Here is a 12,536-nt window from a genome sequence, read left to right on the forward strand (position 1 = left end):
TCAAGCATCTCATCAAGCTTTCAATTGTTCCCAACAATCAAGATATCAGCAAGAAAAGCATCATGATCCAGAACAAATGGAGGCCTTTAAAAACAAAGGCTCGTTGCTAGCTAGTGGTTAGTTCATAACTCACATTAAGACCTAAAGAAAATCTTATCTAATTACCAGTTGTTGAATACGGCCCAAATGCTCATGTGAGTTGAATAGTATTTGCCTCCAAGCCATCTTGTAGAGGATCTGACTATAGGTTTTATGAACTCACATAAAACCCTGTAGAAATCTATTAATTAAGATTTCCCTCATGCATTTAGTATTTATTAAGATGTAACTGCTCAACTTAACTGCTTTTTAATGATTAGAATATCATATAATTCTTCTTATAGGCATATGGATTATGATCCAATGCCATAAAGATAAAGATGCTTGCAAACTAAACTCATAGCTACACATCTACAATCATAATTGAAAGACAGAACACCAATTATTTAGTGCTAGCAAGGTGCTAGCTTGTAACTGCCTTCTAAAGAAAGAAGAGCAATTAACTAAAAGAAAGGAAGTTTCAGAAAAAGCCATGTTCATAACCAAAGCTATAGGCACTAGGAGGGATCATGGAACCATGTGATACATTAATCTCAACGGCTTTTCTCTCGGAAAGACGATGATCAAGTCGAATTCCATTCATCATAAAGAATGGTACTGAAGAATTGCAAGGGTCATTCATTTTGTGGACTTCTTCAGTCACATTCTTCTTGAGCTCCTCCAACGCAGCCTTCAATGTCTGAAGCTCATCCAATCCAAGTTCCTCAATGGAGTTTTCCCACTGACAATGGCTTGATCTCTCGCTGTCTTCACTCAGCTTGTCAAGTGCTTCTCCTCGCTGTTTTTCTGCCTCCAAGTGACCTTGAGTCTGTGTTAGCTGCATATTGAGCTTATGTTCAACACTAACCTCCCTGCAGTACTGAGGATGTTGAGTACTCCATGAAATTGATAAATGGCTTGGAGTAAGAAAGCGGCTGATGAGGCTCTCAACACTAGGATGGCCAAAAGAGAATGGCTTGTTAGCCGGAGAAAAGACTATGATCACAATCTCAACTCCACAGAGTGTGCAGAGCTCACTAGCCTTTTTGAAGAGTCCTGAACAACGTTTCGAGAATGTGACCTGTAAGTTACTTCTCTTTGGTATTTTGGCAATCACAATCTTTTGGCGACCCTGGTTAGGCTTTTTGCTCTTCATCGCCATAGAAGAAATTTGGATTGTGGAGGAAGTATAATGAATGAGACAGGGAAACAATACTAATGCTAGCTTATCTGTTTTTGCAGTGAATCAACTTGTGATGTTTTGGGGGGTATCCATACATAAACATATATTTATACTAGTGCTCTTAAAGTAGCACTTATGTTGGGATTTTATTGTGCTACTGGGGTCTTAATGCTCCATTACAGTATATTATAACACAAGATCTTTTGGAAGTTTCTTTTTGCCAAGGAAGATCTTTGGGAAGTTAAATTTTTTTTATTCACTTGGTAGATTATTACTCCGAACATTAATAACCCCATTATGATTGGAATAATAGAGACTCATAAACTGAATTTTAGAAGTCAATGTGACCCACCTACACACACACTTGTGCTGTGCAATCTGCACCTGACTCTGATAGCACCCGACTGAAACAAGGAGCTATTGTTTTTCAGGTAGTCTCCTGGTTCTTCTCATGTGGCAAAAGTAAAAGGCAACTGCGTCCATTTCGTTTCGATCTTTATCAGCAGTATCAACACCTAAAATATAGGGGTAAATGTCAAACGCGCACAATCTATTTAATGGCACAGTTCATATGAAGTAATTCAGGCGTATCATCTCAAATCCTCATACTGCAAGACAAAATTGCATAGACAAACTGTCTCAGCAAAACCATCCTTGTCTTCTGAATAACTATAGAATTGCATTGTCAATGACCACGATACAGAAACCAAGAGTTAGTGTTAATATCGATTCTAGAAAGAAGAGAACTAAACATGTCAGGAAAAGGTTGAGATGTATTGTACAACCATTCTTTTATAACTCAACAATATCAGAAATCTGAACAGCTCAACTGTATAGTATATGAAAAGGTTGAGATTTGATATTATGAAATTACTGTCACAGATAATCAGTTGGGCAAGCCAGTAAAGACTTCAATGCCATTATACTTTGCAGGCTAACTTTAAAACATGTTGCTAGAAGACAGAACATGGACACCGCATGCAACAAGAGTACTCCAATGAAGTTACAAAGTAGATTGCTCAACTAAATCCAGTTGACCATAGTAACCATACACTAAACCGCCAAACTTTGTCCATGAAATTAAAGTGAAGAAATACTAGAATCTAAAGAAAGCAACACTCTTCTTTCTAGGTTCCATACATTTTGCAGTTGATTTCGCAGCAGACAACTTTTCTGTAAAGGACATGCTAGTTCTAAACTAACTAGGATTTCACTGGCTGAGCTAGAGGCCTCCAGAGTCCCAGCCTATACTTGTGGGTGTATTTCAAGATCAGCTTCCTCTGCAAAACAGAAATCAGATACAAGTTTAAATAAGTTCCATGTTAGACAATTGAAGAATTGAACTCATGAAATGAAACCACAAGTCTACAACATTGGAGTCCTTGGAATTTCATTCCCAAAAGGGCATAGTTCGCATTCATTCCAATAATAAAGAATGCATAAAAGATTACTGAGTGAGATCCAAATCAACAAGCAAACAAGAATGACCATACCAAAGCTCTTTTTGGTTACAAATACCAGAGCCTTGGTATAGCTGCAATTGTATACGTTCCTAATGTAATAACTACTGTTATGGAAAAAACAAACTTCAATGTGCTAACATGAAAGATGGTGTGTTTGTGCCCATAAAGTAAGTGATGTAGACTTGAGATGGATTACTTGTTTGACAGGGATGCCAAGTTTCTTCAGTCTGAGAGTACGAGTGACGAGAAGCTTCTGAAAGTCACCAATCTCAGATTCAATTTTAGCCACATGAGCTTCCACCCCATTGCCTATTCCGTTTAAAAATTCGGGTATCCCGACTTTCTCTGCAAGGAAAAGAACCAGCAGAACACAATTTCAGATTTCCCATTGACTCAAACTGCTCTTTTGATGCATCAATTCTAACAAAACTCCACTTCCAGGAGATGTTCATTATTTTGACACCCACCATTTTGGTCTAAAACAACTAACTAAACCATGAACATACGCAAAAACTTTTTGGATACCAAATGACATTTCTTTCTAAGTGGCAACAAAAATGCTCAAACAGAACCCAAGTGTGATGTTAAGTAGCAGTGAAAAATTCCTCACTGAGCCTTTTTATCCCCAACTTCCTCAGCAACCCAAGGCGAGAGAACAAAAAGCATAACAAACCTCATTGTATATTCGCATGGGTGGGCAATAAATTACAATGCTTACGAAACCTAAATAAAGAGCACCACAAAACCCCATTTTGAAATGACCTCATTTAGTTTTCTAAGCATCCAAACAAAACCACCAACGTCATAAAACAGCTACTAAACAACATACACAATGTCCTTATATTTTCAAAGAAATGCGAGTCTGGAAAATCCTAAAACCCAGAATTTACTTTTCAATCATTACGGGAACCCTTATATGAAAGACGAAGAAGCAATCCATTGGTACTAAACCCTGAAGGTGAAAAAAAAAAAAATGCTTGCTTACCCAAGTATGGGGTTGATTTGGTGGAGAAGCTGGCGAGCCCAGTTGTTGAATGCGGAGTCAAAATTGCTCTGGTGTGGAACAGTATTTGCCTCCAAGCCATCTTCTGTTTGAGTGCTACACAAAAAGCTCTGCATTCAATTGATTGAAATACAAACACTAAATCCAAAAGCTTGCGAACAGAGAAATGGAAGACCCATATTTTCTTTCACAAGAATCAATCAATCAATCAGAGAAGGGAGATGTAGCTCTATCAAAATATACCTGGTAAGCTGCCAAGAAGAACAGTCGAGACTGCGAACTGGGACAGAGGGCTTTGGCGGAGTGCTCTGGGTTTGGGTTTTACCACCTCAACCCTTTTTTATTTGCACAAAAAAAAAAAAAAAAAAAACCTTCCCTCAAATATATGACGCCAATGAAATTTCCACTAATTTTATTCCGAAGAGGATTTAATGTACCGATGTCCACTTACATCAATATAAAAAAAAATTGATTATAAATATTAAGGGTTGAGATCATTTTATTGTGTTGGGTCACTTACAATGTTAGTGCATAAAAGAATTTTCTTAAATTTCACATTCTCATTTTTTTAGATAATAAACAGGTAAGTGCATTGCATAGGTGTAAGATTAGTTAATTATAATTAATAAAACATTTTCTATATATTTACCTCTACCTTCACATTACTCTATTAGCCTCTTGACACGCCAATAAGCGTTTTTCAATTAAGCCTCCCCTAGTTGTTTATGAGTCGAACTCACGACTTTTATTTATAAATGAGAGACTTATGACACTAGACCAAATGATACTAGGTTGTTAACATTTCATTTGAATTTTTGGTATATTTAATAAATTACCAACAAATCCTTTATATATAGATTATAAATTGTATAATTTTAATTTATCAAGGGCATTGTAGATAGTTCAAAAATTTAATTATTTTTCTTGAAAATTGACTTAATATATAAGATTTTCAACATCATTTAAAAACTGATTTTGCGTTTCAAAAAAAAAAAAAAAAGATTTTGTCTCCAAACAATCATAACAAAACGATTGAGCAAACCCAAACAGGCAAACCATTTGGCATGATGAGCGAGCTGCATTGCCATACCACCGAACTTGTGCATAATTTCAATGACATCTCACGTAACTTGTGCAACAAAGCGGTCGGAGTCAAGCAAAAATAGTACAATAATTTGTTACATTAGAATCACAATTTCGCACTAGTGACAGTGGTTGATACCACAGCCGTAGAGGCAAGTGTCATCGCCCAAGTTGGAATGGCCAAGAAGAGCATTTGTCACCATATCACAAAAGATTGATGAACATAAAAACTCTCTCAAATTATTTTAAGTAGTCTAGTGACTTTAGTCATTAGGGACAATGAAAGTAGATAATATTTGAAAATAAATTTTTCTTTTTCTGTGAGGTTAAAATCCTAGTACTAAGCTCAATCCTCCACCCTGCTTAATCAGTTAATCACTATGAGATGACAACCTTGAAACATACCTAGGAGTTGTATGTGGAGGTTTCCAGTATGTAATTACTACTCAAAATTTGTAACAATGTAAACTTTAACATTCACAAATGAGATGACAATCGTGAACCCTTCTAGCTTTAATGAGTTTAGTTTCTACAACTAATCTCGATTACACAAAGCATCCGCATATGCACAATTATCATTTCTTAGAGCTTGGATTTTGTATGCTAGGCTTCCTACTTGCTACAACTAAAATCCTCGTAATTACCAAAATTAACTGCTGATTGCAGACTCCCCACTGCACTCCTTGTTGGCCTGTATTCTCTATTCAGTATTACGACCCAATGTTTGATACCATCGTCAGTGATAGTAGGCAATCTATTAGAAGAAGCAGATTCTTCATAAGGCATCACATATGAAAAACTGAAAAAAAAAAAATTTAACCATTGAGGAAGCTGCAGTTTGCAAGCTACTTTTCCCACCTGGGCAACATCCTGAAATGGAACATCAACTTTTTAGCTGATAGGGTCTGAGAACCTTAGCAAGTATCTTTATATATGAGAATTGTCAGCTTATGAGATATCTTAAAATAGTTAGATAACCATTTAATTCAAGATTCTATTAGACATATTTCAAAAATAAATATAACAAACAGAAGCAGGGCTAACCAATCCCAATATGTTTAGGCATGTACTAAACCACTCAATTGAGATGAAGAACAGAAGACAAACGAAGTAAGAAATATGAAAATTTCATAACAATCATATACAGTTGGAGCTGATATTGTGCTACCTTTTCTGATGCAAGGATGATAAAAGTCATAAAACAAATTTTAATGAAACAGAAAAAGTATATTAAAGCTTATACACAGAACATAATGCCCAACAAGCAACATATGCAAGCCTACTATTCTGGTTAGTTAATTTTCTATTACCTTTTGTTACTTTTTATAAGTTCTACAAAAGTGCCCAAGTGGCATCGATAATGCCCATGTGCAAAAACAGAACCAAAACAACATAATATGTGTAAATCATATCACAAATCAAACACAAATTTCCTTCCTGCATTTGGGTACGTCGAATCATAAAAAGACATGGAAATTTGCAATTGGAACTTTGTCCTTACCTCTGGGGACATTATATGTTGCAGAAAAGTAGCATATCTCCACTATTTGTCTGTCCTGTTCGACTATGAGAAGAGATGGCTGGATGGGCAGAGCACTGAGGCTGGGTAGGTTGAGCAAATGAGATCAGAAGAGAGGAATTTTATTAGTAAGAGAAATTATACCACTTTTTATAAAAATATCTAGATTCAGTCATTTATATAGAAGAGACACGTAAAAGAGCTACCGTCCTACCTTTCCGACTACTCTTGTTTTGAAGTTGTATAAAATACATCTAACAACTACAATTTTGGTCGTTTATATAAATATGTATAGGTTAATCAAGTTCACCGGTATCAAAAGTGGAGCAAACCTTCTGAATTGTAAAATGTTAGCATTTTGGTGATTCAAATTCAAAATTCAAAATTACTCTGTGGACAGTCATCTAACTCAACCAGGCAAATGGCTAGTGGAATTGTCACAACCCTAAAGTGTTCCTCACAGTCAACAAAAGAAACAAAATGAATCAGATGTTAGCTTTGCCTATTTCTGAAAATAAATTGTATAGTTTCACATACTTGCTGTTGCATTTTAATGAAAAAGGTGATTCAAAATGAACTTAATAAAAAAGTTAAAATTTTAAATGAAAAAGGTGATTAAAATGAACTTAATAAAAAAGTTAAAAAAGGAGAAACGAACAGAACAGAAGACAAGCCTCCCTGTTATCTCACCATATTTTTTCAAATAATAATACTGGTGTTATGAACAGGCCCTTGCTAGTTGCATGCCATAACTCCATATCGAGATTCAAAACTGGTGTTACCTGAAAGAGGACACAGATAATATATTAATTCAAACCCCAAGTAGGATTATGAATATTGTAGAATAACATTACTGCCTGGAAACTTAGTATCAGTTTTGAGGCAAAACCAATCAAACACAACATATCTTCAAAAGTGATGCAACCACCAGACAAATTATAAATCGGAATAAAAATTTCTTCAAGACCACCATGGATAATACTGATAATTGGAATTGAATTTAGTGAATAATTAATCCCATATAGAAAACAAATTCAAAACTACCGAAGTACTTGGCCAAGGCAGAAGGAGGAAAAAGAAATCTAAAATAGCAGATATAGGAGATTCAATTGAACTCAAATGAAAGCCCTACCTTTTTTGATGAAGATGTGCTAAATATTGCACACAGACTCACAGGGGTTGCAATTTAAATATGACAGGTCGCATACATATGATAAATGATAATGCCCAGTTTATAAAAAATGTCACCAAAAGTCCCCACAGGAGCAAAGCCCATCTTTAAAATGATGGAACCTGCTCGAGTCTCTAACTGTTATTTCTCTCCCAACAATCTTAGTGACCACTTTAATTGCAGCATGGCAGTTTGTGCAAGCTCGTAAATTCTTCATCACTACTATAGGCGAACCTTCTGGTGTGCTGATCAATGCAAATGCAATTGCTAAGCGTTCACTGTGATATTTAAGAGACTCCACTTTTATTTCCTCATCTTCATTGTGAAGGGCACAGCTTGCGTCAGCCTTGTGTCCTTCCTCTTCCATCTCCTTCGCCAACTCATCAATTTTTGACATAATTTTTCCACTCTCTGGATGGCTATGGTCATTCACTGTAAATACATGAATCTTGTGTTTGATTTCTACCCAACTATACGCTGTAACCTTTCTCACTCCTCTCTCCCTCATTGCCTTCTTCACTTCCCTCAAACTCTCCCACTCACCTGTTTCTGCATAAATGTTTGACAAGTTGACATAAGCAGCTGCGTCCCTAAGCTCGGCCATATTGAAAAGTCTGCTGGCGGCTCTCTCTGCCAATTCTTGATTCTTATGAATTCTGCATGAGTTTAGTACAGACGACCACATAATCTCATCGGGCTCAAATGGCATTCGAGTCATTAATTTCTCTGCTTCATCAAATCTCCCACTTCGACACAACACATCCACCATTGATGCATAGAGTTCTCTCTTTGGAACAATGTTAGAGTTATGCATCAAGGAGCTGAAGTAATGTAGTCCTTCTTCAACAAGCCCACAGTGACTACAAGCAGTCAAAACACTTAAGAAGCTAACATAATCTGGTGCAAAACCTGACTGAACCATCCATTCAAATGATCTAAGAGTCCCTTTACCATCACCATTTTGTGCATAAGCTGAGATCAGGGCATTCCAACATACAATATTTCTCTTTGGCATCTCTTGAAAAGTCTGAAGAGCATCTTTCATGGACCCACATTTCGCATACATATCTAGAAGTGCACTGGCAGGAAAAACGTTGCAAATGAATCCTAATCTGATGACTGATGAGTGTAACTGCTTTCCTAGTGAGAGTGAAGCCAAATTTGCAGAGGCTCTTAAAATGCTTGCGAAAGTGGCCTGGTCGGGACTAACATCTCCTCTGCGCATCTCATTGTACAGTTCCAGGCCTTCTTCATGGAGTCCCTTCTGAACATATGCTGAGATGAGTGCAGTCCATGGCACTGTACTTCTGTCAGCCAGACTAGCAAATATACTTCTGGCTTCAGTATATCTGCCACATTTTCCATACATGTCAACCAAAGAATTTCCAACCTGAGATTCTGAATCAGCTGTTGCTACAATGGCCTGGGAATGTATCTGCCGGCCCACATTTATGTTCAGAGTATTCGCTGCTATGCTCAACATGGTTGCAAAAGGGAATTGCTTCCGGTCATATTTGGTAAGCTGCAATTCACGGAAAATATCAAGAGCCTCTTTAAATTGCCCATCCCATACATAGGAGGAGATGATTATATTGTAAGAAATACAATCCAACTCTGGCATCTCATCAAAAAGTTTCCTTGCTTCAACCACATAGTCATGCTTTGAGTAGAAATCGAGCAATGCATTTCCCACAAAAACATTCCAAACGAAATTAGTCTTAACCACAAAACCATGAACCTGTTGCCCAAGCACAATGTCATCTAAACCGATACCGGCACAAAGTACTGCTGCAAATGTAAATTCAGAAGGCTTGTAACCCAGATTTTGCATTTCAGCAAAGAGGTTAATAGCACCTTCATTCAACCCATCTTTTGAGTACCCTGTTATCAATGCATTGAATGTAACAGCATCTCTTTCAGGCATTTCCTTGAAAAGCCGAAAAGCAAAATCCAGGCAATGTGATTTGCAGTAGGAATCAACCAGAGAATTGCAAACCATGAGTGTAGAATGATATCCCAATTTAAGGATATGAGAATGAACCTGAACTACTTCCTTTGTAGCATCCATGTTGCAGCATCCAGATAAGAGAGTTGCAAAAGTCACATAATCTGGCTTAGTTCCCCACCTATGCATCTCGGCGTAAAGTTTAAATGATTCACGGTATTGACCAGCTTGCGAATACCCACCTATCAATATTGTCCATGTTACAGCTGTACGCTCAACCATGCCGTCAAGAAACTCTCTAGCCTTAGAAAGATTACCACAGTTGACATAACTGGAAATCATCAGGTTTACTGAGAAAGTGTTTTTCTGAGGCATCTGCTCAAACACCTGTTGTGCTCGAGATAGCTGGCCTCGTTCTAACAAGTTCTTGAGCTGAAAATTAGAGCGGTACGTGTTGGGATCGAAGCCGGTCTTGATGATGCGGGCATCTATGAAACTTGGGTGGTTGAGGTGGAAACAGAGGAGTCCTTTCGCTTTTGGGGATTCAGAGACTCTTAAACTTGCACATTGTTTGATCAGGTTTGATCTAAATGCTGTCATAGGCTAAACTGTGGACAAAAGCAATCACATTTTAGCAAACAGATAGTAAAGCACAGCTCTTTTCTTGCAATGAAAATCAAAACAGTACGTAATGTGATATAAAGAGTTACATAGGCCCCAATTTCTCAGCAACCAAATAAGGCATAACAAGCTTCATTCACTCCTCTTTATTTTATTTCGAATCAGTGTGGCCTATAAAGTTTCAGGCTTGTATCAAAACCAACATAAACAGCACTACAAAGTGCAAACCCCCTAATCTAATTTCCTTGTTCAGTTCCATCCAAACAAAACCTCCTATCCAAAATAGCTACTTAACTACAGAAACAATGTACAGCTCTGAAGAAGTGCATACATGAACATTTATAAAACCCAGAACTTTCTTTTCAATCATTTTAAGAACTGAAACAAAGACAACAATCCATAAATAGCATAGAACCGTGAAGGCAAGAATCTTTGCTTACATAATTATGGGTTTGATTTGGTGGAGAATCTGGCGAGGTCAGTTGTTGAATACGGTGAGAATTGGTCTTGTGTTGAGTGGCGGATCCAGGATTGAAACCTTGGGTGGGCTTGGGTTTCTTAATATATATAATTTTGACGGTGCGAGAGAATTTTATAACTTGAAAAAAATAATACACCTAGTCAAGGGGCATAGTGAGCCTTACCCTCAAACGCGTATCTATACAAAACCAAAGAACAAAATCAGCAGTAGATGTCTGACTCGTATTACGGCAGATGTCAATGAACTTTGCTCTATAACTCCTTGGCTAATCATACGTTTGACTCGTATCTGCGAAATAATTGTAAAACTGGGTAAGCAGAGACATGCCATGAAGAATGAAATGTCTTATTAAGCTAGGCTCAAGTCTCTCAAGCCCACAGTTTCTGAGGTATGTCTATGACTTATTACAGTGTTGAAAAATCTGTTAGGATCTTGATTATATTGTGGCAGAAAACAAAGAAAAAGAAAAGGGGGAAAAAAGTGCAGCGGCATATAAAGCCAGGTACAAAAAGTTTTGTTTGAATAATGTATTCTTCTCAAATTGGCTGGAACTCCATAAGTATAGCATGATCGAAACAAGTTAATAACACTTGCTGAGAATTGGTTTTCCAAACATGAATTCGAGCATAACAACTCCAAAACCATACACATCATTTTGATTGTATCACTGTGAGTGCTATTTTCCACGCTAATAATCTTGGAGGTTAAGCATCATGTTTCCTCTGTTTCTATGCAATAAAGAAAATTGCTACAGAAAAGAGTAATGATCAAGACACGTATCCAATCCTACATGTACATCCAGATCATTCCAATTACGGCGGCAAGTCGGCAACTAGTCCAACTAAAGTTGTAAACTAAGTAACTAACAAACCAATCCAACATTCCATAACTCAGATTCACTAAACAACCCAGATTCATTAAACTAAAGAATCACAAAACAAATAACCCAGATTCGTCAAACAATCCATACCATTTTCGTAAGCAAGTTCCACCGCAAATAACTCTACCGTCATCATTCCTCAATCTCACATCGATGGCACACAGAAACAATCCTCAATCCACTGCTAAATCAAAACCCACGAAATTGAATTCGACATCAATCTTTAACCCTCCAAATTGAATTGATTAAATTGAACAAAATTGAAATCATACTTGATTGCCCCAAATTGAAGAAGAAGAAGAAGAAGAAGAGTAATCTAAGGCTTAGAGCAGTATAGCACGTGAGGGACTGAGAGGGAGTGTGAGAGTCTTCGTCGGGGACTTCGGGTGGGCTTGACACAGCCCATACCCAATTACAGAAGGCAGAAAATTTCGGGTGGGCTTGAGGGGTGTACTTGGATCCGCCCCAGTAGTAGTAGTTGTGTGTTGAATAGACTATCTTCTGTTGAAGAGTAAACACAAACACAAACACTGAACTGAAGTCAGTTTGTGGAAAGACGATTGAGATAAACAGGTGGTAGCTCAATATATTTACCTTATGAGCTGCCGAGGAGAGCCAAACATCAGTTGACACTTGAGACTGATCGAGGGAGACAAAGTTGCGAGTTTAACATGATCAAGCAGGGTGTGAATGATTTATATCCTTCTAAAACTCTTATTGACCGTTACCAATTTTTGATCAGACAGTTTCCTCACTGTGAAGTTAGCCACATTTATCGTGAGATTCATCAGGTTGCTGATGTGCTTTCTAAATCTGGAGTGGATGTTGAGATTGGAGTGCATGTTATGGAGCAACCCCCTCCACAAGTTACTTCCTTGTTGGATGACTTGTGTGAATATCCTAGATATAGGAGAGTGTAATTTTTCTCTTCTTTGTTGCTGGGCCGTTTGGTCCCATTTATTCAAAAAAAAATTGCGAGTGGGACTTCGGCCTTGGGTTTTACCACCCAAACCCTTTTAAATTTGCAAGAAAAAGAAAAGGGAAAATATATATCAAACTGAGGGAAAACATCACCAATGGTCACTGAGTTATGACTTATTCGACACTTA

General features: G+C 37.4%; 3 protein-coding genes across 12 annotated transcripts; all 3 read right to left on the reverse strand.

Moving 5' to 3' along the window:
* Nucleotides 1-307: 307 nt before the first annotated feature.
* On the reverse strand, nucleotides 308-1,988 carry LOC112185749 (agamous-like MADS-box protein AGL61). The gene has a single exon (XM_024324064.2). It carries the CDS (start codon nucleotides 1,238-1,240, stop codon nucleotides 560-562), a length of 681 nt encoding a protein of 226 aa, XP_024179832.1. The 5' UTR covers nucleotides 1,241-1,988; the 3' UTR covers nucleotides 308-559.
* Nucleotides 1,989-2,168: 180 nt separating this feature from the next.
* On the reverse strand, nucleotides 2,169-4,094 carry LOC112185750. Of its 2 annotated transcripts, none has more exons than XM_024324065.2 (4): nucleotides 3,971-4,094; nucleotides 3,710-3,823; nucleotides 2,921-3,069; nucleotides 2,169-2,541 (listed from the first exon to the last, which is right to left on the reverse strand). In XM_024324065.2, the coding sequence occupies exons 2-4, from the start codon at nucleotides 3,807-3,809 to the stop codon at nucleotides 2,464-2,466; spliced, it is 327 nt and encodes a 108-aa protein (XP_024179833.1). In that variant the 5' UTR covers nucleotides 3,810-3,823; nucleotides 3,971-4,094; the 3' UTR covers nucleotides 2,169-2,463. The 2 variants fall into 2 exon arrangements, with proteins under 2 accessions (XP_024179833.1, XP_040369880.1); XM_040513946.1 differs by having other exon boundaries at nucleotides 3,710-3,837; nucleotides 3,971-4,066.
* A 1,131-nt stretch (nucleotides 4,095-5,225) lies between these two features.
* On the reverse strand, nucleotides 5,226-12,304 carry LOC112187496 (putative pentatricopeptide repeat-containing protein At2g01510). Of its 9 annotated transcripts, none has more exons than XM_024326321.2 (9): nucleotides 12,022-12,288; nucleotides 11,700-11,957; nucleotides 11,518-11,608; nucleotides 10,711-10,835; nucleotides 10,507-10,623; nucleotides 7,462-10,053; nucleotides 7,020-7,111; nucleotides 6,312-6,412; nucleotides 5,226-5,680 (listed from the first exon to the last, which is right to left on the reverse strand). In XM_024326321.2, exon 6 carries the CDS (start codon nucleotides 10,043-10,045, stop codon nucleotides 7,574-7,576), a length of 2,472 nt encoding a protein of 823 aa, XP_024182089.1. In that variant the 5' UTR covers nucleotides 10,046-10,053; nucleotides 10,507-10,623; nucleotides 10,711-10,835; nucleotides 11,518-11,608; nucleotides 11,700-11,957; nucleotides 12,022-12,288; the 3' UTR covers nucleotides 5,226-5,680; nucleotides 6,312-6,412; nucleotides 7,020-7,111; nucleotides 7,462-7,573. The 9 variants fall into 9 exon arrangements, 8 of the variants coding, with proteins under 8 accessions (XP_024182089.1, XP_040370386.1, XP_024182092.1 ...); XM_040514452.1 differs by having other exon boundaries at nucleotides 11,518-11,611; XM_024326324.2 differs by having other exon boundaries at nucleotides 5,226-5,564; nucleotides 5,669-5,680; nucleotides 11,518-11,957.
* Between the last annotated feature and the right edge of the window lie 232 nt (nucleotides 12,305-12,536).

The sequence above is a fragment of the Rosa chinensis genome, chromosome 2, assembly GCF_002994745.2.
Source record: "Rosa chinensis cultivar Old Blush chromosome 2, RchiOBHm-V2, whole genome shotgun sequence".
Classification (NCBI taxonomy): Eukaryota; Viridiplantae; Streptophyta; class Magnoliopsida; order Rosales; family Rosaceae; genus Rosa; species Rosa chinensis.

Coding starts and splice junctions, on each gene's coding strand:
- LOC112185749 (XM_024324064.2), bottom strand. CDS start 1,240: ATGGCGATGAAGAGCAAAAAGCCTAACCAGGGTCGCCAAAAGATTGTG.
- LOC112185750 (XM_024324065.2), bottom strand. CDS start 3,809: ATGGCTTGGAGGCAAATACTGTTCCACACCAGAGCAATTTTGACTCCG. Junction 3,070..3,709: donor CAAATCAACCCCATACTTGG/GTAAGCAAGCAT, acceptor TTTTCCTTGCAG/AGAAAGTCGGGATACCCGAA. Junction 2,542..2,920: donor TTGGCATCCCTGTCAAACAA/GTAATCCATCTC, acceptor TCTGTTTTGCAG/AGGAAGCTGATCTTGAAATA.
- LOC112187496 (XM_024326319.2), bottom strand. CDS start 10,045: ATGACAGCATTTAGATCAAACCTGATCAAACAATGTGCAAGTTTAAGA.